At 43.4% G+C, this 24,285-nt stretch overlaps 2 protein-coding genes across 4 annotated transcripts; one reads left to right on the top strand and one right to left on the bottom strand.

Moving 5' to 3' along the window:
- Positions 1–858: 858 nt before the first annotated feature.
- On the top strand, positions 859–7,087 carry LOC106611761 (cofilin-2). The gene is made up of 4 exons (XM_014212307.3): positions 859–1,007; positions 4,908–5,218; positions 5,354–5,430; positions 6,175–7,087. Exons 1-4 carry the CDS (start codon positions 1,005–1,007, stop codon positions 6,285–6,287), a joined length of 504 nt encoding a protein of 167 aa, XP_014067782.1. The 5' UTR covers positions 859–1,004; the 3' UTR covers positions 6,288–7,087.
- Positions 7,088–9,170: 2,083 nt separating this feature from the next.
- Positions 9,171–14,693, bottom strand: LOC106611762 (serine protease 23). 3 transcript variants are annotated; one of them, XM_014212310.3, is made up of 2 exons: positions 14,175–14,693; positions 9,171–11,480 (listed from the first exon to the last, which is right to left on the bottom strand). In XM_014212310.3, exon 2 carries the CDS (start codon positions 11,461–11,463, stop codon positions 10,291–10,293), a length of 1,173 nt encoding a protein of 390 aa, XP_014067785.1. In that variant the 5' UTR covers positions 11,464–11,480; positions 14,175–14,693; the 3' UTR covers positions 9,171–10,290. The 3 variants fall into 3 exon arrangements, with proteins under 3 accessions (XP_014067785.1, XP_014067784.1, XP_014067786.1); XM_014212309.3 differs by having other exon boundaries at positions 14,205–14,681; XM_014212311.3 differs by lacking the exon at positions 14,175–14,693 and adding an exon at positions 13,740–14,027.
- Between the last annotated feature and the right edge of the window lie 9,592 nt (positions 14,694–24,285).

Here is a 24,285-nt window from a genome sequence, read left to right as displayed (position 1 = left end):
TTTTATTATTGATTATGGTCTTCCTTTTATGGAGAGGGTGTCAATATTGAATGGATAAAGGGAAGGACAACATTAGCTATAGTATAAAGATCGCAATCTATTGCGTTCTAAAAATACAGTTAATCATGCTAGTCTTCACATAACTGGAATAGGAAAAATACGTTTGGTGGTCAGTCTTGAAATGGTAATGATGATGAATCAATCACCCATTACTGTTAGTTGGCATCAAGCAGGGTTATTTAAATTATTCATAATTTCGGACAGGTTTTAGTGTTGTAAACTGCTTAGTTGGCTCGTCATCCTTTCATATTCCAGCGTCAGAACCTTTGTTCCTCCTACTTTCCCCTCCTTGATGTCACTCTCCTTTCTGTACTGCACAATGCTGCTCCCACCAACAGTGCGTATAGTGCGTAGTGAAATTTGCTATAGCGAAAATCATGTCCTTGTTTCCTTATATGGTGATCGGCGTCGCGGGCCGCCTTGTTGAACCGAGGCGCGTGCACTGCTGTCGCCACCATTCGCTTCCATATTTGGAAGTGAGTTCAACAAACCTACAGGGGGTGTGGTGAGGCGAGACCGAATACTTTGCTATTATGGATTCTACACTTTGAAATATTATTTTTCTCATGTCTGAATAGCATAGTTGTCCGTAGTACTATATTATTCACACATAATCTCTGTGTTGCAGGGAGCATGTTTTCCCAAAGCTTTATTTCTGTTGATGTCAGTGCCTCAGCTCAGGCATAAAAGTAACCAGATTTTATGTTTTATTTTGACAAACATGAAACGTTATACAGAAGGGTTTAGAACTTCTACTCCCACCATGCTCTACGTTAAATCTCATGACCACTTTTTCCTGGAGATGCTCGCGCTCCCCACCCCATCATCAAGCACGCGCAGTTTAGCGCGTCCACGTGGTGTATCAAGTGTGTGCGAGACGTTACAGACACTGCATCACAGCTCATTCAATTTCTATCCAGACGCCGACCAATTCAGAGACAGCTATGGTACGTTTCCATTTAACAACTAGCTAGCTCTGTGGCATATAATTTAAAATATATTGTCATTGGAGTGTGTCTCGTCTTAAAGCAATGTATTTTAGCTCATGAACAGCGAGTTAATTTTGAGATGAACTCGACAGCATCAAATTGTCCCAGTCGGGTCAGCTGTGAGTGACTTCCATCCTGCTGTGTTCAGGAACGTTTGCTAGCTGGATGTTATTAAATTGTTTTTGAATTATTCAGGTGACTGGCCTTTCCTCGAAAGCTTGTTTAATCCAGGTGTATGCTCGTCTCCTCTTGCCGTTTTAATCGCCTATTGTAGAAGGAAAACGACCCCAAACAACTGGCGCCATTTCCTTCCTCCCAATGCTTCACTAAGTAAGGCCTAATGCCCAGTCTAGCACTTCGAGTCGCAAGTAACAGCCTATTCCATCAGCATATTTATATGCTATGACGTTAGCTAACTAGTTAGTACTGGCCGGTGCTACTCCTCCCCGTGAATTTACCAGCTGGCTAAGTAACTGTATCTGGCTTTGTATTCGCCGGTGCTAACAGCTAAGTTAGCATGGCTAACGGTGTGCATTTTCTGTGCATGCGCATACCGTAGCTACGTTAGCCATTTAGGAAGCTAGTTAATTTGATTTACAAATCCTTTGTCTTGGTCCGCACGAGCCCCTTGATTTTTTTAACTATCGTGCGCAGGTTCCATGCCTCTTGACTAACGTTAGCTTGAATTATAGCATTTAGCGTTAGCTTAATTTGCAACGTGTAAATAATCGCGTTAGCGGGCTGGTATTTAAGACATCGTTTTGCCTGTATATTGTGCACATGTTTCGACCACTGCATTCATGGCCCCACCCTGGTTTTTGGTGCAAAGAGCATGTTTGCACCAGTAGCCAACTAGTTATTACATTTGTATCCAGAGTAGCTTAATTTAGTGATGGGTATAACAAAATCAGACCAAGGTTCCGCGAGCTATTTTTCACAACGGTGACACCCCTATCACTAGCTAAAGGTTTGCATGTGGGCCTTTTGTCGTTGGCAAGTGTTGCGCACGACGTTCTTCCTGGTTTCTACGCATCAAGTTTTGACAAGTGCGTCAGAAACGCACGAGATGCTTGCGAACGACCACATATAACTACTGTAGCCTACTACTCAAACAAATCGTCGTAAATGTTCGTGTAACACAGCTAGGTTGGCTTAATCCTGAATACATTTGCCGAATTATCAATATCGTGCTTGGACGGAAATGCACATTCTAGTTTCTATTGTCATTGCTTTCCACATTAGATTCACTTGAATGAAAGGTTATACAAAATTCAAATTGTAATTTTTTTGGGGGGGGGGGGCAGATCTCAATTTACTCGACTGATTAGAGCTATCCTATTTTCCCACTTGCTATTCATTTGTGAGGCCTTTATCATGTACCATTCATGAGCATATGAATAATGTATTACAACATGACATCAATGTGTTGGTTGTATTGTATATAATGAATGAATGGTCACAGTTGAACACGAATGGCATCTGATTCCTGCTGGGTAGTGAGATGGCTGGATGCAAGGGCTTGGCTGAGGGAAGTGCTGGTTCAGTCATGAAAAGGCCCAGCCACAGTAGTCTTCAGTGCCCTATGGGTGCAGTTGGACCGATTTTTGGACAGCTGCAGGAAAAACAAACCAAAATGATTTGTTCATTACAGCTACTTGGTGAAGGATTTTGTTTTCAATTCATTTTAAGTGAATTGGAATAAAAACGTATTGAGATTTTTCACAATCTTATTTTGTTTCCATCTAATATTTACCCCAGTGTTTTACCCAAAAGGATCAGACTATTCTGTTTCCATTAACGACTCACTGGGCCATGGCTCCTGCGGACATGCTCTGATTTGGAGCCCAATGCCGGGCCACTGGTACTTTTCAGCTTGCATTTGCATAAAAATGGCTTACTATGAATTTAACACCTCGCAAAGCAACCGTCTTAATGATGCAGAGGTTGTTGATTCTGTTCGCCACACGTCTTTAGTGTCACACCTGATGTGAACACAATTACACTAGCGCTTCATTAACATAAAACACTGGAGACAGACTGGTGTGGGTTAGGTCTTAGGTGGAAGTGCAGCATAAGTGAAGATTAATCTCCAGAGCTTCCTTTGGGTTTGCAGTCAGGAACCTGACATGGCTGTCTTTCATCCTGTGCCGTTACTTGAACCCTTTGGCGAGATTTCTGGGTGTTTTATGGTAGGAAGAAAGGGATCTCTGTTGCTCAGAAGAATGTTTTCTGCATGGAGGGACTAAAAGGGTATAATCTTCACTGGCTCATGGTATTGGTCTTTTCATACAGGCATCCCCAGTCAGTGCTCCAGTCTGTGTCGTGACTTGCTGCAGTGTGAAGAAACATGCATTGTCTGAAGAGCTCTCAGAATGGTAACGGGAGTGCTCATTGTTTTTGGAAGATGGCAGGATTTAATGAAGATGCATGGCGATTGGCTGCTGTTTGCAAACACTGGCCTCTTTGCCATCTGTATGAGGCCCCTGCCCTTCCTAGAGTAAATGATTGCCCTGGAAATTGAAGTCTGCCCTGGCAACACTTTTTTTAATTCTTTGGCAGTCATTTCCCTCCTGTTCGGACGTCACTAATCCAAATGTGTCCAAACTCTCCGGGCTCATCACTAGATGATTACATCCTGAGCCCAATGTTGTTTCTCTCACACAGGCCCTGGCCATCCACACACCCAGAGAAAACATGCCCACACCCTTAACACAAATTCCTTCAAACTGGGTCACTACACAGTGGCAGGGCTCTGGATGATATGAAGCAACTCTCAGGCCAGGAGTGCCATTTTTAATGAAAGCTTACTCTGCTGTATGGATCTGGCTTTACTTGAGGAAAGGAATGCCTAGTCTACCTGATTTAGCAGAAGGTGGGGTGACAGGATTGGCCACAACCTGCCAGACGGGGAGGGATGTTACAGCAAGCCTTTTGACAGTTGGTCACATCCTCTGCATGGGTTGACGTGATTCCTGTTGGGTAAAATGTCCTAATGGGAATCAGAAGACCGGCAAGGTTTATAGGGCTGTTGTGACTTAGGGATGTGGCCTGTTATTATTTCCCACAGAGGATCCATTGTCTGAGACTGACCCATACATTCTAAGTCTTGATTCCTTTCCCAAGCTTCACTCCCATGGCTACTTTACAGCAGTTTCATATATGGCATGGTTATCTTGCGTGCTGTAAACTTTTAGTTTTATAGGAGGGGGGGGAACCCTCCCTTTTGAGATGCTTCAAAGCCACACCTGTTACTTGCCCTTATCAGGCAGTGGCGAACTACCAATGCACACCTATTACTCATCAGGGATGTTGGTGTGGGGAAAGGTTCAAAAAGCCCTCTGCTTTTTCTAAATGCCACTCCTGAGTCACGCTGTACATCATGTTATGGCCAATGCCATGGATGGTGACTCGCATAGTCCCCATTATCTTGACTGATCATGTGGGTAGAGGTCATAGAAACAGGATAGCCGTCTTGCTTATGGTGTCCCCCACCATTGGACTAATGGGCATTCGTTCATCACTGCAAGTCATTATGCTGCTACCTCCTTCTTGATTGCCTTTATCAGCTTTCCTTGAAGGGTCAATTCCTGCAGCGTGGTAAGTCTCAGGCCCCCTTCCAATTTCTTCTGTATCTGTGTCTTCTGTGCTGGCCATTAGGACTGGATAACCTCCATTGCTGCATAAACAAGACACCTCCTCCTGTTGAGAAATAGAGCTGGAGTTTTAGTTTTGTAATCAGTCGGTATTGATTGAATTGAATGGTTCATAAAGCCTGGGTTGCTGCAGACCATTCAGGTTTTTTTTGTTCCTCATCCCTCGGATGCATATATGCATCGTAATCTCTGTCCGTCTGCGCAGGCTTCCGGGGTGACAGTGACAGATGACGTTATCACAGTCTTCAACGAGATGAAAGTGCGCAAGTTGCAGGCAAACGAGGATGAGAAGAAGAAGAGGAAGAAGGCGGTTCTGTTCTGCCTTAGTGAGGACAAGAAGCACATCATCCTGGAGGAGGGTCAGGAGATCCTGACAGGAGATGTGGGCGTCACCGTCCAGGACCCCTACCTGCACTTTGTCAAGATGCTGCCCCCAGATGACTGCCGTTACGCCCTCTATGACGCCACCTATGAGACCAAGGAGACCAAGAAAGAGGACCTGGTCTTCATCTTCTGGTAAGGGGAGCTTGGCTAGACTGGGGGGGGGGACATCATTGTACATTTTCTAGTATGGTGTCACTTGTTGAATGTTAAAATCACTTGGCTTCTACACTCGGGATATAAGTTAAACCATTTCCCCCTCCCTGACAGGGCCCCAGATGGTGCTCCCCTGAAGAGCAAGATGATCTACGCCAGCTCAAAAGATGCCATCAAGAAGAAGTTCACAGGTGCGTCACAGACAGTTGCAGATGGAAGAGTCCTATTGGGCTCTGGGCTCTTCAAATGAAATGCCATCTCCCGGGCAATTTGACGATCAAAAGAAATTACACCAACATCTCGCAATTCTACGGATCACGTCATCTCATTATACGCCGACGATATTTTACTTTATCTGGACAATGTATCTCAATCCTTCCCAAAAGCTTTGAAGATCATAGACAAATTTAGCGTCATCTCAAGATACAGTACAAAGTTAATCTAACCAAATAAGCCCTACTGCCTCGACCCCAATGGAGGTCTCCATTACTTATGGAATCCCAATTGTTTCCCATTTTCAATATTTGGGAATATTTCCTTTGTCAGACTTTAACAGAAAGCTCAAACAATTCAATCCAACCTCCGATGGAGCAATATCCCTGTTGCTTTAACAATCCAAATATCTATTGTTAGAATTAATATTGCCATGGCTGAATTTCTATAGTTCAATGTGTCCCGTGTCTCCCCCTTTTGGCTATTTGTATAAAATCCATAGTGTACTGTTAACATTACCAGGCAACTCCATTTTTCTATGTTTATGACTTTGGTCAGCTATGGTGTGTGCAAGTCCATATTAGGAAGGTGTTCCTAATTGTTAGTATACTCAATGTGTGTATTGTTGACTGTATGATCTGAACCCTTTACTTATAAAATGTTTGTCATAAACTATGCTGTGTCCAATGTGATGCTAAATTTCCCCTCTGATTTTATTTCAGGTATCAAACACGAGTGGCAAGTGAACGGTTTGGAAGACATCAAGGACCGACGCACCCTTGCAGACAAGCTCGGAGGCTCATCGGTAGTCACCCTGGAAGGAAGCCCTATATAATTCTAGCCAGACACATCTGAGGGGTTTGGCTGTTCATTCCAATATGGTTGGGAGGAGGGGCGAAAGCAGGACCGGGATCATTTGTGGGACTGTTAAAGTGGGGGGGGGGGGGGGGGTGACAGTTTTCAAATTCCACAACTGCAGGCTTTCATTCCAGTTTACACAACACAATGAAAATGAACAAAATACACACAAAAAGGAAAAAAGCAATAAATAAATACAAAAAAAGACAAAATTGAAGGATGATTATGAAGACTAAATACACAATGTAAATGTTTGAGGACAGGGTTTTGTTCTCTCTGGATTCCATTAGAATGACGATTGCAGAGAAAGGGACCGGCAACAACTCCACAGTTCCAACTATTGAATCCTCCAAGATATTCTTAATTATACTACTACCTTTTTTGCCTAACTTATAGTTACGTTTTCTAAGTGTGTGTGTAGCTGAGACTAGGTGTAGTACAAAACCATTTATTCTTGATTTGCACAAGATTCATCAACCTATTCCAGGGGAACACATTTGCTTTTTATTTATTTTTTTTACATGCAAATTCCAAAAATGTTGCAGTGATTAGTTATTTCCAGTTCTGAGTAAAAACATGGCATTGATGTAATAATTTAACACATTCCTTAAACAGGATCTGGTAGGGTTAGAAGTCTGAATTGGGTAGTGTGAAGGTAAGATGGGGGTGATTTATTTCAACAGCCTGTGTTTAGAACTTGGACTGGTATTGAATCGGTGGATGTTTTGTATGGTCTCCTTGTCTCTAATAAAAAGGCACTAAACAAGTAACCTTTAACTGCATTGTTTTGTTGTCTAGTGATTAAGGAGTGGCAAGATAATACTGTTGATAATTTAGCCTGTTCAAATGAATGTGGCTGTTTTTGCTTGATTCCTATTAAGTCACAGTGGCCTGGGTAATAAATCTGGAGTACTGTTGATCTACTGAAAACGATTGGTTGGTTCTGCAACCTGCTTACATGGGGCTGCTGTGGTGATGTTTCTTATCTGGAACTATTTTTATTTTTTTTTGTATTCTGTGCCATAACTTTCCACTTGATTGTATTTTGCTGTTAGAAATTATATTGAAACATAAGCCAATTAATTGTAGACTAAGCAATATGACAGATACAGAAAGTAAAAGCTGCATAGTGAGTCAATTTCCGCACAATGGGAAATTGAAGCGTGAGGCTCACCTTCTCCACTTGGAAGCTACTGGAAGCAGCTACCACGGTGTGAAGTGAACCCATGTACTGTGTGAGAGCGAGTTCTTGCGTCTGCTCATTTCAATATCTGCGGTGCTGCTCATGGCAACATTTTGTCGAGGCTACTGTAAAGTGATAAAACAAATATGAAGGTTTTAGTTTTTATATAAGGAGACCAGTCAATGGAAATGAATTAGGCCCTATTCTAGGGATTTCGCTTGACCGGGAATAGATGCATCTGTTGGTCACAGATACCTTAAAGGTAGGGGTGTGGATCAGAAAAACCAGTCACTATCTGGGGTGACCACCATTTGCCTCATGCAGCACAACATATTTCTGCATAATGTTGATCAGGTTGGTGATTGTGCCCTGTGGAATGTTGTCCCACTCCAATGGCTATGTGAAGTTGCTGGATATTGGCGGGAACTGGAACGTGCTGTCAAACACATTGCTCCTGAGCATCCCAAACATGCTCAATGGATGACATGTCTGGTAAGTATGCAGGCCATGGAAGAACCGGGACATTTTCAGCTTCCAGGAATTAACAGATCCTTGCGACATGGGGCCTAGCATTAAAATGGTGAAACATGAGGTGGTGGCGGTGGATGAATGGCATGACAATGGGCCTCAGGAGCTTGTCATGGATTAAAATTGCTAGCGATAAAATGCAATTGTGTTGTCCATAGCTTATGCCTGCTCATACCATAACCCCACCACCACCATGGGCACTCTGAACGTTGACATCCGCAAACCGCTCGCCCACACAACACCATACGTGCTGTCTGTCATCTGCCCGGTACAGTTGAAACCGGGATTCATTCCTGAAGAGCACACTTCTCCAGCATGCTGGTGAGCGTTTGCCTGCTGAAGTCGATTATGACACCAAACTGCAGTCAGGTCAAGACCCAGGTGAGGATGAAGAGCACGCAAATCAGACGGTTTCTGATAGTTTGTTCATAAATTCTTCGGTTGTGTAAACCCACAGTATCATCAGCCATCCAGGTGGCTGGTCTCAGACGATCCCTCAGCTGAAGAGGCCGGATGTGGAGGTCCTGGGCTGGCGTGGTTAACCGTGGTCTGCGGTTGTGAGGCTGGTTGGACGTACTGCCAAATTCTCTAAAACATCGTTGGAGGCGGCTTATAGTAGAGAAATTAACATTTAATTTCTGGCAACTTTGGTAGTCCTTCCTGCAGTCAGCATGCTAATTGCATGCTCCCTCAAATCTTGAGACATCTGTGGCATTGTGTTGTGTGACAACTGCACATTTTAGTGGCCTTTTATTGTCCCGAGCACAAGGTGGACCTGTGTAATGTTCATGCTGTTTAATCAGCTTCTTGATATGCCACACCTGTCAGGTGGATGGAAAATCTTGGCAAAGGAGAAATGCTAAGGGATGTAAAATTTGTGCACCAAATGTTTTTTTTGCATATGGAACATTTCTGCGATCTTTTATTTCAGCTCATGAAACTTGGGATCAACACTTTACATCTTGGGTTTATATTTTTGTTCAGTGTATATATAAAGAGACACTGGCATCATGCATCCTAAATATATTTGTATACTGACCACAAGAGGGCACTCTAACTCCACTTCTGAAAAGTGGATTCCATTTTATAGAAGCAAGCCATTCTTTGTATACCTGCTGGTTTCCATAACACAAGAACTCGGACAAGCAATCATGATAGAAATCTCAGTTTATTAAAATAGATATAGGCATTTTCAAAAAATAAAATTATTACCAACATTCGGATTTCCCTGCCCCCCCAATATGCTCAAAAGCAAGTTGAATATGCTGCCAGCATTCTGAGTAAGAAACCCCCTCCTAGGTTTTTAGAATGTATTTTATTGTTCACCGTCTATACCTTTGAGCCTTTTTGACATGTTTGGTGTATTGAGGCTCAATATGTTTTCAGTGTGGCTAGGTATGCCTCTGGATCATTGGGGACAAGTATGCCTTTTAACAAGTGTCTTTCTAACACAATGACAAGTTCCTGTACTCTCCAAAACCGTTCACATCCTTCAAGATGTTACCTAAACAAATAAACCGTCCCATCACCACGTCTTAGTAAATTCAACTCCACACCAACACATTTGATCCTAAGTGTTGAAAAGCATGCGGTCGTGGTATTATAGAGTACAATGGGAGAGTGATATATATAAAGAAAATCAGTCCAGTACTTCCCTCCATTGGCTAAAGCTGGTCAGTACATTGTAGAAAATTAACGGCTGCTACCACAGTTATAAAACAGGAGAGACGGGGAGCACGCAAGGAAAGGATCAGTGTTATTCTTTTCCCTCTAATAAAAGTGGTTCTGTTTAATACAGTGGAAATATCGACTCAGTGTTGTGAAGCTGACCAGAAGGAAAAGGGCATTAAAAGCTGCTGTGATGATAGCAGACGTGTTAGAAAGGAGGCATAGACCCCGACAAAAGGAGCTAGTTAAGTCTGAGACAGAAAAACATTTACATTCACTAAGGGAACTGAGTTTGATCCAATGGGACATTCCTGCACTTTCCAGAGTAAGGGACAGTCACAGTGGTTGACGCCTTTCCAAGGAAAACATGTTATGGCGCATGAAGGTTTAGCAGTCCTGTTTTCTTAGATAGTATTGAAGATTTTAAATATTTATTAGGATTAAATCCAGTTTCACTCTTGCCTGTTATAGAATGAGTTAAGGAGTAATTTCCTCTCCACATCTCCATTAAGGGATTTTGTGCTTACTTTAATCACTTTTCAGTCATGAGTTTCATAGCCTCCATCTTCTCTTAGTTCATCCCCCCCTCCCCTTCTCTCTCTCAGTCCTGGATACAGTCCATTCGGTTCCCATGCACCCAGTAACAGATCTGGGCAAACTTCAGCGGGGTGAATCTCACAGCCACGTTGTAGTCTCGGTTCTCCCCGTCAATCTCCAGCCACTGGTGTCCAGAGAAGATGCCGATGACTTTCCTCTCCCAGCGTTCCAGAGCCGTGTCCCACACACGGCCGTACACCCCCGAGCCGCTGGCCCCCGGCCGGGCATCACAGTGCTGGTAGATCAGGTCGTTAGACTCATCCTCCACAGGACAAAAGCGGTAGACCAGCTCCCCAGGCCTGTCACTGTCAAACCCAGAGAAGTGGATGCGTTTCCCTGCCAGGTCGTCAGAGGAAGGAGCTACAGACAGACGCATGAAGGGCCGGCGGTGGGGCCAGCGCAGTTCCAAGAGGGCGTAGTCAAAGTCCATGCTGACCTCCTGGGGGCCCTGGATCCAGCCTTTGGGGACACGAGTGCTTTTGACCCGGACCCAGCGCACCAGGGGTATCTTGGTGGGGGTCTGACTGGGCTTGGTGCCGTTGATGTACGGAGGAGTCAGGAAGCCCACCCTCAGCTTACGGGCTCCCTTAACGTAATCCTTCCCATCATGCACGCAGTGGGCAGCGGTCAGAACGTGGCGTTGAGACACCAGGACCCCGGTGCAGCCGGTGGAGATCCTCACGGCTGTGGAGAACGGGTAGTCCAACAGGAAGTGGTCACCGCGGATGTTGAAGCGCCCATCAGCCCCGTAAATTTGTCGTTTCTGACGCCTGTGCCTACTGGTAACTCTCCATCCTCTCATTGGTGGTGGTTGAATGGCAGGACTGATGGTGCCCTCATAATCATCTTCGTCCTCCACATCCATAGTGGTGAGGGTACGAGAACCATCCGCATAGAGCGTCTCGAAGGCCAGCTGCTCAGTCAGGTGGTCTCGCCTTCGCTCTTGCTCTCCCTTGTGGTAGCAGCTGGCGTTACAGTGAGTGGTGAAGTCCAATTGCGCCTGAGCACTGAAGCGAGAGCGGGAGAGGGGCAGGGGTACATGGGGCACCAGTGAGGGGAGGTGGACGGGATCTTGGTGAGGGAGGGCTCGGGATGACAGAGAGAGGGGGAGGAGGAGCGAGAGGAGCAGCACTGAGGTGGAGGGATGAGCCAGGCCAGAGTTCGGATGTGGAGACATGGTCGTTGATCAAAACACTGAAATGAAAAACAGATACATTTTACGTACATTCCACCACAATACACAAAATACAATAAATAAGGAAATCACTTATCCTTGAGGAATGGAATGGTATAGATTACCGAGGGACGTCATGTACTTTGCGGAAACCCTGCTTGATTAATGACGCTTAAAAACAGGTAATCACTAATTAAACAAAACGGTGTGGTGATTAGAACACTGGCTTGTCTCCCTGATTTTAGTGAATTGTTCACAAACACTCACATTCCGAAATCCCCGATAAAATCAATCCACTCTGTCTGACAGGTGGATTCCAAATCCCCTCACTCAGAGCCTATACACTTGTTATCAGTTAATGCAAGTTCATGTTGCAATGCAGGTCTACATTTTCATTTATTTTAAGAGGTAACAACGCAGCTCCTGTTCCTGCCTATACTGTGGGCTATTCATAAAATGTGATTTTAAACCGCGCTACAAGGGTCTGACAAGCATTAAAATGTCAGTTCTGCTGGAGGTTTGATATATTAGCCTCAGGAGAGAAACATCTGATTATGTACACAAGATAAGTATAGATTGAAAGTAGGTGTTGGGGCACACATTGGATATCAGTCGTGGTTGAAAATATGACTGCATATGTTTATTTTTTCTCCCCAATTTTCATGGTATCCAATTGGTAGTTACAGTCTTGTCTCATCGCTGCAACTCCCGTACGGACTCAGGAGAGGCGAAGGCCAAGAGCCGTGCGTCCTCCGAAACACAACCCAGCCACACTGCTTCTTGACACAATGCCCACTTAAGCCAGAAGCCAGCTGCACCAATGTGTCAGAGGAAACACTGTACACCTGGCATCCGTGTCAGCATGCATTGCACCCGGCCCTCACAGGAGTCACTAGTGTGCGATGGGACAATGACATCCCTGCCGGCCAAACCCTCCCCTAACCCAGACAACACTGGGCCAATTGAGCTGCCACCCCATGGTTCTCCCGGTCGCGGCCGGCTGCAACAAAGCCTGAACTCGAACCCAGAATCTCTAGTGGCACAGCTAGCACTGCGATGCAGTGCCTTAGACCACTGCACCACTCAGGAGGCACACTGGATATGGTTACACAGCCTATTTGTCTGCCAATTAACTTGTATCATTACGTTTTTAATCTTGGCCACTGTGCTGTGTATGTATGGGAGGATAGAAGGACTGAAGGGGACTTTATTACAGCTTCTTCAGCAGAAAGAAAAGTGTCTCAAATCATATTTATGATAAGGCTCTGGGGCCTAGAAGAGAGCAGGTGTCTAAAAGTGAAACAAGACAAGTTGAGGCATAGACGTACAGACAGGATTTGCCACACAAAGAGAGTTTCCCGCCACACAACTGTATTCTATATCACAGTGTAGATACAGTTACTCAAAGGTGCTCATGTCTAACCTACACTGCTATGCAGTCAAAAACAACTACACCCGTCTCTAACAGCAGTCATTACACCCTGCCTTCTGATCCCTTCCACATGAAACATCTACATTTAGCCATCTTTAATTGGGTTCAATTCAATTTGCACTGACATTATTACAAACACATTGTCAGAGTATTTAACATGTGTCCACATCTAAATCTATTTTTAAGAAGGCCTGGGGTAGCAGGGCTCTTAAAGTCTGTATAGACTGGGCCATTTATAATTTCCATGGTCTGAGACAGACTAGCTTTAATTGGGGAAAGGGGATAGTGTGTTGAGACGAGCCACACATCGAACCACACTAACCTGTAATAAGGAAGCATTCGATGAAGGACACAAAAATAATAAATAACTAGTTAAAGAAATATCATGGTGAGTCCATTTTCCAAAAGTTGTGGAGGGGTGAGTTTGGTTTGGGTGACCCTCCATTTTAAGTCCCAAAGTACACAACAGTAAATTGATCCCCACATTAGAAAGATCCTCCAGCTCTAACACATTGTAGAGCCAAACAGTGCATAACAGCCTTTTGGAATCCTCTCTTAAACAAGACACTGGACCTCAACTAATTCTGTCAACACTTTGCATCAGAGTAATGTCAAATGCACTTCAATTGAAGTTAATTTAATTTGGAAAGGCAATATAAATTGAAAAATCGTTCCCATTTCCACGTGGATCCCATTTCTGACAACTGAAGGTTATAGCCCACTGATAGATGCTGAGAGGTTTTTAACAAGCACCAATACACCTACTGTATCTAAGCTACAAAGGCACACAAACATTCCAGTAATGGACCTCTGTACACCTGAAACCTGTCGGCATTCTACAGCTCACCTTTGACCCTTAAGTGAAGGCTCTGAAATTCTGAGAACAGCCTGCTTCCCAGGTCCGAGATTTGTCCTGAAAACCCCCTCACTGGGTCTTTTGTCTTTCACCAAAATCATGAGTGAAGGTAGTATTGTCCCATGTCCACTCATTGGGTTGTTGTCAGACCCCAAAGAGAACAGATGATGTGTACAGAGGAATAGTGCTGGGAGGCAGTATACTCAACTTACTGAAAAATTCTATGGTAGGCTTTGGCTAAAGTTAATGTTTAGCAATGCAACATTCACTTACAGTAAGTAGTAGGCCTATCCAGTGGAGCAACATGAGTTACTTTGTAACAGATATACCCAGGCAAAAAAAGTAATCTTACAATGTGGCCTCTTGGTAACAAACCAGGTATAATTATATTCAAAATAATGATTAACAAATTATTAGGCTACTTACAATGAGTAAGACAATAAATGCGCAATGTACCTTTTTGTTAAACAGTTAAACAGAGTCTGTGTTTAAATCCTATTCCCGTTTTCGCCCCCTTCAAAACTACCGGGCATCTCGATTCTCCAGATTTCTCCCATCTCTTCAGTGTGACAGGTATCCCTCTCTCTTCACAGTCCCGCAGAGAGCTAGTCGCCACTTTAATAACGTCTCCAAATCAATTCGGTCCAAGCAAAGTTTATCGATGAGAGTCAACTACAAGCTTGTGTTCCTACTCAATGTGACTATCCGTCCCTGGGAGTCGCTTAAACGGCAGTTCAGTTCAAAGGCGCTTACAAATAACTGAAAATGTTACTGAAAAGACATTTAGAGGCGCTCTCCCTCACGGTCCTAGCGCCCCTGTTGTATACAAAAGCCGTAGCATGTCTTAGCTGGATAAGAATCTGCTTTTAGGGTGGTGAGAGTGAAGATGGGGACTAGGGGAGCACATATCTGAAACATGTTGAAGCCCTCAGCTCAAGATCAGTGTGTCCTTCAGCTGCAAAAAAGTCCCAAGTGACACAGTAACGTTTTTCTCCTCTCAGGAGTAGACCTTGGCACAGGGGTTGGGAGTGAATCAAATGTGAAAAGCCTAAAGCTATATCAAATGCCACCTGCCAATTAGAGCCGAATAGATGCTGAAAAACACAAATTGCTACAGGCTCTTAGAATAATTAGTCCCTAAAGGTACGTGCACTACCTTTGCCATTCCAGTCTCCAAAGTGCCCTTTTGGTTGGCGGTATAACCCCCCCCCCCAAATTGTTGTATTGGCTACATTTCTTTGTCATTGTTGTTAAAAACCTATGGCCACAAGTTGTCAAGTTCGCCACCCCCCACTCCACCCGGTCCGTTGGTTGCGCCTATTAAGCTGCTTGTACCCAAACATGCTCGGTACCCAAACATGCTTTGCTTGAGAGATGCTGTCACCGGTCGAGTGTGTGTAGCTAGCAACCTAGTTTAAATATAAACTACTGCCACAATAGCATAATAACATTCGTTTAATACTTGATAACAGTTGATTTAGCCTACATCATCATAATCATCAATATTTGGTCTGGTTGGCTGATACGCGCAGCAGAGAGGCAGAAAGAGAGCTAGGTAAATAAATCACAATCAGTCAAATAAATCAAGCTAGCTAACTAGCATATTTAAATCAATCATCAACATCAATGATCAGCTGATAGTCCACCCTCTTTTCCCGGTGTCTTTTGGAGGGACTGTAACTAGCTTGCTTACAATTTGTGATGATGAGTGAGTGAGTGTGTTGTTGTGTTGTGTGGCGAAGACGCGCTAGGCAATTCTCTCTCCACATATGCGCACTGACCCCAGCCACTTCGTGCGCACTCATGGTTTCATTGTGTCAATTGTTTGTAAATGTTCATCAATTCCAGCTATATAGCCGATCACATATATACACTACATGACCAAAAGTATGTGGACACCTGCTCCTTGAACATCTCATTCCAAAAGTCATGGGCATTAATATGGAGTTGGTCCCCCCTTTGCTGCTATAACAACCTCCACTCTTCTGGGAAGGCTTTCCACTAGATGTTGGAACATTGCTGTAGGGACTTGCTTCCATTCAGCCAGAAGAGCGTTAGTGAGGTTGGGTACTGATGTTGGGTGATTAGGCCTGGCTTGCAGTCGGCATTCCAATTCATCCCATTCACTGTCTTCTTGGTAAGCAACTCCAGTGTAGATTTGGCCTTGTGTTTTAGATTATTGTCCTGCTGAATGGTGAATTCATCTCCCAGTGTCTGGTGGAAAGCAGACTGAGCAAGGTTTTCCTCTAGGAGTTTGCCTGTGCTTACTGCCATTCCATTTTTTTTTATCCTGAAAAACTCCCTAGTCCTTATTGATTACAAACATACCCATAACATGATGCAGCCATCACTATGCTTGAAAATATGGAGAGTGGTACTCAGTAATTGTAATAGTAAATCATTGTAAATGAGATTTCTTTCTTAACTGACTTGCCTAGTTAAATAAAGTTTAAATAAAACAATTAAATGTGTTGTATTGGATTTGCCCCAAACATAACACTTTGTATTCGGGACAAAAAGTGAATTGCTTTGCCACATTTTTTTGCAGTATTACTTTAGTGCCTTGTTGGAAACAAGATGCATGGTTTGGAATATTTTTATTCTGTACAGGCTTCATTCTTTTCACTCTGTCATTTAGGTTAGTATTGTGGAGTAACTACAATGTTGTTGAGCCATCCTCAGTTTTCTCCTATCACAGCGCCTTCTTCACCATGCTGTCTGTGTGGGTGGATCATTTCAGTTTGTCTATGATGTGTACTCCGAGGAACTTAAAACTCTCCACCCTCTCCACTACTGTCCTGTCGATGTGGATAGGGGGCTGCTCCCTCTGCTGTTTCCTGAAGTCCAGGATCATCTCTTTTGTTTTGTTGACATTGAGTGCGAGGTTATTTTCCTGACACCACACTCTGAGGGCCCTCACCTAACTCGATGTAGGCCATCTCGTCGTTGTTGGTAATCAAGCCTACCACTGTAGTGTCGTCTGCAAACTTGATGATTGACTTGGAGGCGTGCATGGCCACGCAGTCATGGGTGAACAGGGAGTACAGTAGAGGGCTGAGAACGCACCCTTGTGGGGACCCAGTGTGGAGGATCAGCGGGGTGTAGCGGTTGTTTCCTACCCTCACCACCTGGGGGCGGCCCGTCAGGAAGTCCAGGACCCAGTTGCACAGGGCGGGGTCGAGACCCAGGGTCTCGAGCTTAATGACGAGTTTGGAGGGTACCATGGTGTTGAATGCTGAGTTGTAATCGATGAACAGCATTCTTACATAGGTATTCCTCTTGTCCAGATGGGTTAGGGCAGTGTGCAGTGTGATGGCGATTGCGTCGTCTGTGGACCTGTTGGGGCAGTATGCCAACTGAAGTGGGTCTAGGGTGTCAGGTAGGGTGGAAGTGATATGAGTCTTGACTAGTCTCTCAAAGCACTTCATGATGACGGAAGTGAGTGCTACAGGGCGGTAGTCATTTAGCTCAGTTACCTTCGCTTTCTTGGGAACAGGAACAATGGTGGCCCTCTTGAAGCATGTGGGGACAGCAGACGGATAAGGATTGATTGAATATCTTTGTAGTGACTGGGTGTATTGATACACCATCCAAAGTGTATTTAATAACTTAATCATGCTCAAAGGGATATTTCATGTCTGCTTATTTAGTCTTGCCATAAAAAAGGGGTTGAATACTTATTGACTCAAGACATTTCAGTTTTTAATTTTTAATTAATTTGTTAACATTTCAAACACATATATTTCCACTTTGACATTATGGGGTATTGTGTGTAGACAGTTTGAAGTCTATAACTTTGTAAATATAATATAATTGTGCATTCATCACCATCATCACCATCACTTTGTAAATATAATATAATTGTGCATTTATCACCATCATCCCCATCACTTTGTAAATCAATTCAACCACCATGTATACCTCTACCTTCTTGCCGCCTGCTGAATCTTTGTCTTTATGACAGCTACTAGGTCCCTATTTTACATGTTGCATAAATAAATAGGCCTATGCTCAAAAATGTTATATTGTTCGCTACAGAGGCGTTTGGTGTGTTCTGAATTTCAAGATATGAATTTATGAAAGTAATGTTTATTTTTTTTAAGCTGTGGGGTGCCCTTTTTTCATTTTGAGCACACAAAAAAAGGTCTGTGCACGGCTCTGAGTCGCTGACAGTTGCCAAAAAAGCAAAAGACATGGACTTACTAAGCAGGCTATAATGTAGGCTACTACAGTATTTCAAATCAAATCATGGTTTATTTATATATCACATTTCAGACATGGATGCAACACAATGCGCTACACAAGAAATACAAATAAATTAAACAAAACAATAAAAACATAACATTTTACTACACACCAAACATCGGAGGATAAAAACCAAAAGAAGAATAAAAACTGAAAGACTAAAAAGCACCCTAAGGAAAAGCACAGCTAAAAAGGGGTATGTGAAGATCCCTTTTAAATATGTCCACCGTTTTGTCTCCCCTCAGTTTCTCTAGCAGGGTGTTCTAAAAGCTGCCTCTCCATGTCTCTTGGTCCTAGGCTTTGGGATAGTTAAAAGGCCAGTGTCAGAGGACCTGAGGGACCTACTGGCTACATAACTTAAAAGCATGTCTGACATGTATTGGGGTGAACAATCGTAGATTGATTTAAAAGCAAATATATGGGGGGCTTCCCGAGTGGCGCAGCAGTCTAAGGCACTGCATCACTACAGATCCTGGTTCGATACCGGGCTGTGTCGCATGAGGCAACACACGATTGGCCCAGCATCTTCCAGGTTAGAGGAGGGTATGGCCGGCAGTTATGTCCTTGTCCCATCTCGCTCTTGCGACTCCTGTGGCGGGCCGGGCGCATGCACGCTGACACGGTCGCCAGGTGTACGGTGTTTCCTCCGACACGTTGGTGTGGCTGGCTTCCGGGTTAAGCGTGCAGTGAGGCATTGCAAGGTTGTGTTTCGGAGGACACGCGGCTCTCAACCTTCGCCTCTCCTGAGTCCGTATGGGAGTTCCAGCGATGGGACAAGACTGTAACTACCAATTAGGGTGGAAAAAATGAAAAAAGAAATACAAAAAGAAACAACTAATAATAAAAAACAGATGAATATTAAAATGTATTTTTAAACTCACACGCAGCCAGTGCAGAGACCTTCAAACCAGTGTAATGAGTGCTCCCCATTTGCTTATCATGCAAGCAGTTTCCGGTGGTCCATGTGGATTATCCCTGACTCAGAACAAAACACAGTACTTAAGGTATGGTTGGCAATGGCTGCCATTAAACTTCTCCATCTGCGACATTTTCCATCATATACTGTAGGATTTGATGAAACACCTGAACGAAGACACATTTATCGTTATTACTGGATCGAGTGAATATAGCCCACAGGCAGGCAGAGGAATTCCTGAGATGTTGGGGCATGTTGTGGTAGTGATGGTGGTGTTCATTGTTCATCCATTCCCTGCCCACATCCCATTCAGATTTACCCGCTGACCTTGATCATTTGGGGGGTATCATCAGGCCCTATGTGAACGTGTGGAAGAGGGAACAGTTCACTGGCGCTGAAACAGAGGTCTCACTCACAGGCCCGGCACTTTCTGGAATGCTGTGGAATCTACCAGCAAGGACACACGTCAAGCTCTCTCAACACAATGTGTCTGCTGTTGTCCTCAAGTGGGTGTGCACGCATCCTAACTGTGAATCTCACACATACCTAGCAAAGGTTTACACTTTGACCTCTTATCCCCCGCCTTAAACTATTTTGGTATGGTTCAGCACTAGGGCCCTGTGTTTTGGTTAATCATGTAACATGACCTGGATTTTAACCTTTATTTCAAGATTTTTCATCATACTGTCCCCCTTTTCTTTTCATGTCAGATGGTCCTCAGACAATTTCTTTCATTTTTGGTCTAATTCTCATTTCTGGAAAAGGCTTAAAATAAAGGTTTAAATCCAGGTCAATCACAGGGCCCAACCCCATCACAGCTTGCCTAATGCCTCCAGGAGCTGGAATATGAGATAGATTAATGAGTTTTTCACATTAACAAGCGACCAGGAGTCTGTGTTGGTAATACAGTGGATTCGGAAAGTATTCAGACCCCTTGACTTTTTCCACATTTTGTTACATTACAGCCTTAATCTAAAATTGATTTAATTGTTTTCCCCCCTCATCAATCTACAAACAATACCCCATAATGGTAAAGCAAAAACCGGTTTTTAGAAATGTTTGCACATTTATATATATAAAAAATATATTTTTCATCACATTACATAAGTAAACTCTTTACTCAGTACTTTGTTGAAGCACTTTTGGCAGCGATTCCAGACTCAAGTCTTCTTGGGTATGATGCTACAAGCTTGGCACACCTGTATTTTGAGAGTTGCTCCCATTCTTCTCTGCAGATCATCTCAAACTCCGTCAGGTTGGATGGGGAGCTTTGCTGCACAGCTATTTTCAGGTCTCTCCAGAGATGTTTGATTGAGTTCAAGTCCGGGCTCTGGCTGGGCCACTCAAGCACATTCAGAGACTTGTTACAAAGCCACTCCTGCATTTACAAAAAATATATAAAAACCTGTTTTCGCTTTGTCATTGTGGGGTATTGTGTGTAGATTGATGAGGAAAAACAAACAATTTAATCCATTTTAGAATAAGGCTGTAACGTAACAAAATGTGGAAAAAGTCAAGGGATCTGAATACTTTCTGAATGCACTGTATATGGCTTTTCTGATGCACCCATCTTCTCCTCTATAACTCCAGGGATATGTTGAGATAACGGGACATTGAGGTCAAAGTTATGGTCAATTACAGGAATTTTGCCTGGCAATAGAAGCCACATTAAACTGAAGGGGTCTTATATCTTGTTGGTAGAAACAGCCCAGAAGGTGTAAATGTGTCAAGCTGCAGCCAAGCCGTCTCCGCTGATGGTATCACTCTGACTTTGGGCAAACATGAACTGTGTCACAGCAGGAGAGTTAGCAAGGGAGAGAAGGATTTCCTCTGCGTGTGTTTGGCATCAAAACTACTAAGATTCCTAATCTCCTTTTTCTAGTTCCTTGTCTAGATTACCCTCTCACACACTCATGCCTCTCTAGCATTGTCTCTACAATCATACATGTGATACAATATTGAACATCAACAGACCAATTTGAAGCATTCATCATATTTCAATGCGATTTGGGATTTTAGGAGGCCCTAATGAGATGCTGTAAAAACAAAATAAATCTGCAGGAGTCCGGTCTCTGGACTGTCTCCTGCCAGGAGTACAGTGGAACAGTTGTTCCTGGCCCGACCTGGGATTCACGCTTTACCCAGGAGAGAGAGACTCACAGGAAGGAGGGCGCTTTGTTAAAACGTTTCGGTCCAGTAAAATGTTGAAAACGTCTCCTTTTATAGAGCACCGTCTCCACACTCTGGTCCTGAGGGTTAGTGGCCCCTCTCTCTTCCCCTCTCTCTTCCCCTCTCTCCCCGAACCATAGTAACTATTTCCGAGATGATTCAGTTGAACCAACAAAGCACCCCTCTTTCCCCCCATGGGACATGGCTGTCTTCATCATTTGTGTATGACCACTCTTCAGGGAGACTGTTATTAGTTTGTCAACCCAAGCCGGGAGAAAGGGGAATGTGAGTTAGAAACACAGAGTATGAAAGTGTAACTATTATGTTATAGCTGACAAGCGGTTACATTTGTGTTTGCCTAACGTCACTGTTTCAAGTTTGTTTAGGGTTTGCTAATATATCTTATTACTTATGGCAGTCAGAGTTTGAGGCAAAGCGGATTCAGCCGGGAGGAAACAGTAAAGATTCCAGATGAGTCAGTTCACGCTGGGTATGTGTGAATAGGCATACCTCACATTTCCATTGAAATGGTCTGCCATGCTAGACGCAAGTCAAAGCCTGCATGTCCATACTGTACAAACACCCTGCTCATACCCTATAAGCTTTACCTTACGGGCAAACAGAGGTGAGTTCTATAGGATTTTATGGAGATTACAGTAGCACAAGAGCCTTTTATGGTAAAGGTGAAGCTCTCATTCAAAAAGCATTGTAATCTATACCTTCTGTCTCTCACAGGTAGGTTATAACCTCTGGCATGGTCAGTGTGCAGTTGGACACACACACTCCCTTTGCCCATTTAGTTCCACCATGGTGGGCCCGGGATCAGACCTTGTGTAATCACTTAGCTGACATGCAGGCCGGCCCCACGACAGTTCTCCAAGCAAACAGTGATTATTAACAAGATCACAGGGGTTGTCTCTGTACTCTTTAATCCGATAATTCTTCAGATTCAAGCCAGTGATCTGGGCCTCACAACAGTAGAATGATCCTTTCATAACAACGGCCGCAGGTCTTGACCCCCTTACCGCCTGAGCCCGCTGTCACTAACAATTCTCAATGTACTCCTTGGAATTCATAGCCTCCAGAGTGTAACTCTTTTAGAGTGCTGAGCTATGAACACAAACAACGTCCCCTTTCTGCACTCACTCTCTAGCACTCCAGTATTTTATGGTTCTCTTTAATCGTTCAGTTATATTTATAACTCCCCCTTCCTCCTTTTCTCGTCAAAGTCCTCGCCATGTGTCTGTTAGGCTACATAGTTGTTCTCTCCTTTCGTTTCCCTCTCCCTTGTAAAAATCTGCCTCGGTCTGCGTTTCATCCATAATCATGAAGACCACAGTGGCATTTTTTCTAAATGCCTTTCATGTGGATTCTCATTAGTTATTATGTACAGTAGGACTATGTTTTTCACAAACAATTAACCTCTCGTGTGACGCTATAATGTATGCCCTCAAATCCCTCTCTTCTTTTCTACCCACTCTTTTTCTGTCTCTCTCCCTGTCCTCCCTGGCTCCCTTTCTCCGCGTTGGGGCGGCAGGTAGCCTAGTGGTTAGAGAATTGGTCCAGTAATCGAAAGGTTGCTAGATCGAATCCCTGAGCAGACAAGGTAACAATCTGTTGTTCTGCCCCTGAACAAGGCAGTTAACCATTTGTTCTTAAGTTGTCATTGTAAATAAGAATTTGTTCTTAACTGACTTGCCTAGTTAAAAAAAATAAACAATTCTCTGTCTCCCTGTCCTCCTGCAGGACCTACAGGGTACATCTTTTGCCCTGCTTCCCCCTCTGCATGAGGTCATTTGGCAGTGAGCAGGAAGTAATGTGAAAACACAATTAGCAAAACAGAAATAAGGAATGCAAGCTAGAATCACTTTGAGAGTGATGAGGAGATGAGTCCTTAACCAGTTTAGGCCTTGTGAATGTTGTGGGAAACTGTCCTGTCACTCCACACTAACCTCTAGCCCTAACAACCCTCATCTCCATGTTTGGGTTGGAGCCATGGAAACTAGAGGGTGATCTAGGGGTCTAGTCCAGTGAGGTCAACCCAAGTTTATGGATCAACCTGATCAGATCAAACCATAAGTAGCAGGAAGTCTGAATTGACAGAATCAATCTTGTTTTCCATATAAAGCCAGATGGAAGATTATTATAAATTTGCCTCACGGGGTCACTACATGAGATCCTGAATTTGTATTAAGAAGAAAGTGCACAGATAATTTGTTTATGGATCGCTCATCTTCCTAGAACCCTCTATGAAGGGTTCTACCGAGAACCCTTTTATCTTTGAAGGGTTCCTCCAATAACCATCTATGAATGGCTCCACCAGCCTTATTAGCATTTAAAATTCAACTCTTTATGATGTATATAATAAAGCCTTTCTTTGAGGGCCTAATTATACCCTTACACAGTGGTATTAGGAAACTCGTGCTTTACAGGCCAGATCAGGCTTGCAAATCACATTATGCTGGCTTGCAAAGGGATGTGTAATTCCAATTGGAATCCAGGCAGAGTGAGGACATCCACCAACTGGAACTTGACTAATGAGACTACCTAAATCATCTAAACTGGAACAACCATCTCAGTAACGGGTGAAATAAGTCCAACTACTAACAGATTGGATTAATTTTGAAAAATGTATGTTATCTTTGTGTAGAATAAGATTATTCAACCAGTCAATGTACATGCAAGAAAAAAGATATTGAAACAAACAATTCTGAAAATCAACCTGCAATAGAGCATACTGGAAAATATGATAATGATGGGTGTGGTTTTGAGTGTTTTACTCTACACAGAGTTAAAATGACAATCACACGGAGCTCTGGTTATTAACACTAACACTGGGATTATTTTACACCACTGAGTGTTAAGTTAATTTAGCTTCTGATTCAACACTAGAAATGTTACACTGAAGAAAAAAACATTGCCAGTTTGCTGTGTACCACACAATACACTACTGGTTCACTCATATTCCCTTTAATTATCCTATTCTCTGCTCAATAAAATCATAGAAAATACTAATTTGAAAGACAGAAATCATGGCAAAGATGTCAACAATGTTAGTACTGTATATGTAAAATGATTACGGGAATAGCAGATAAATGCACAAATATTCCCATATAGGTACATATTCTCACATATCTTTTTAGAGTTATCAGATTACTTAATCTCCTGATGTTAAAGTTTAAACCCTGAGGTAAACACTAATACTCA

Source organism: Salmo salar, chromosome 09 (genome assembly GCF_965601325.2).
Source record: "Salmo salar chromosome 09, fSalSal1, whole genome shotgun sequence".
In the NCBI taxonomy this organism is placed as follows: Eukaryota; Metazoa; Chordata; class Actinopteri; order Salmoniformes; family Salmonidae; genus Salmo; species Salmo salar.
The sequence above is the reverse complement of the archived record's forward strand: the minus strand, read 5'-3'. Positions and strand labels throughout refer to the sequence as shown.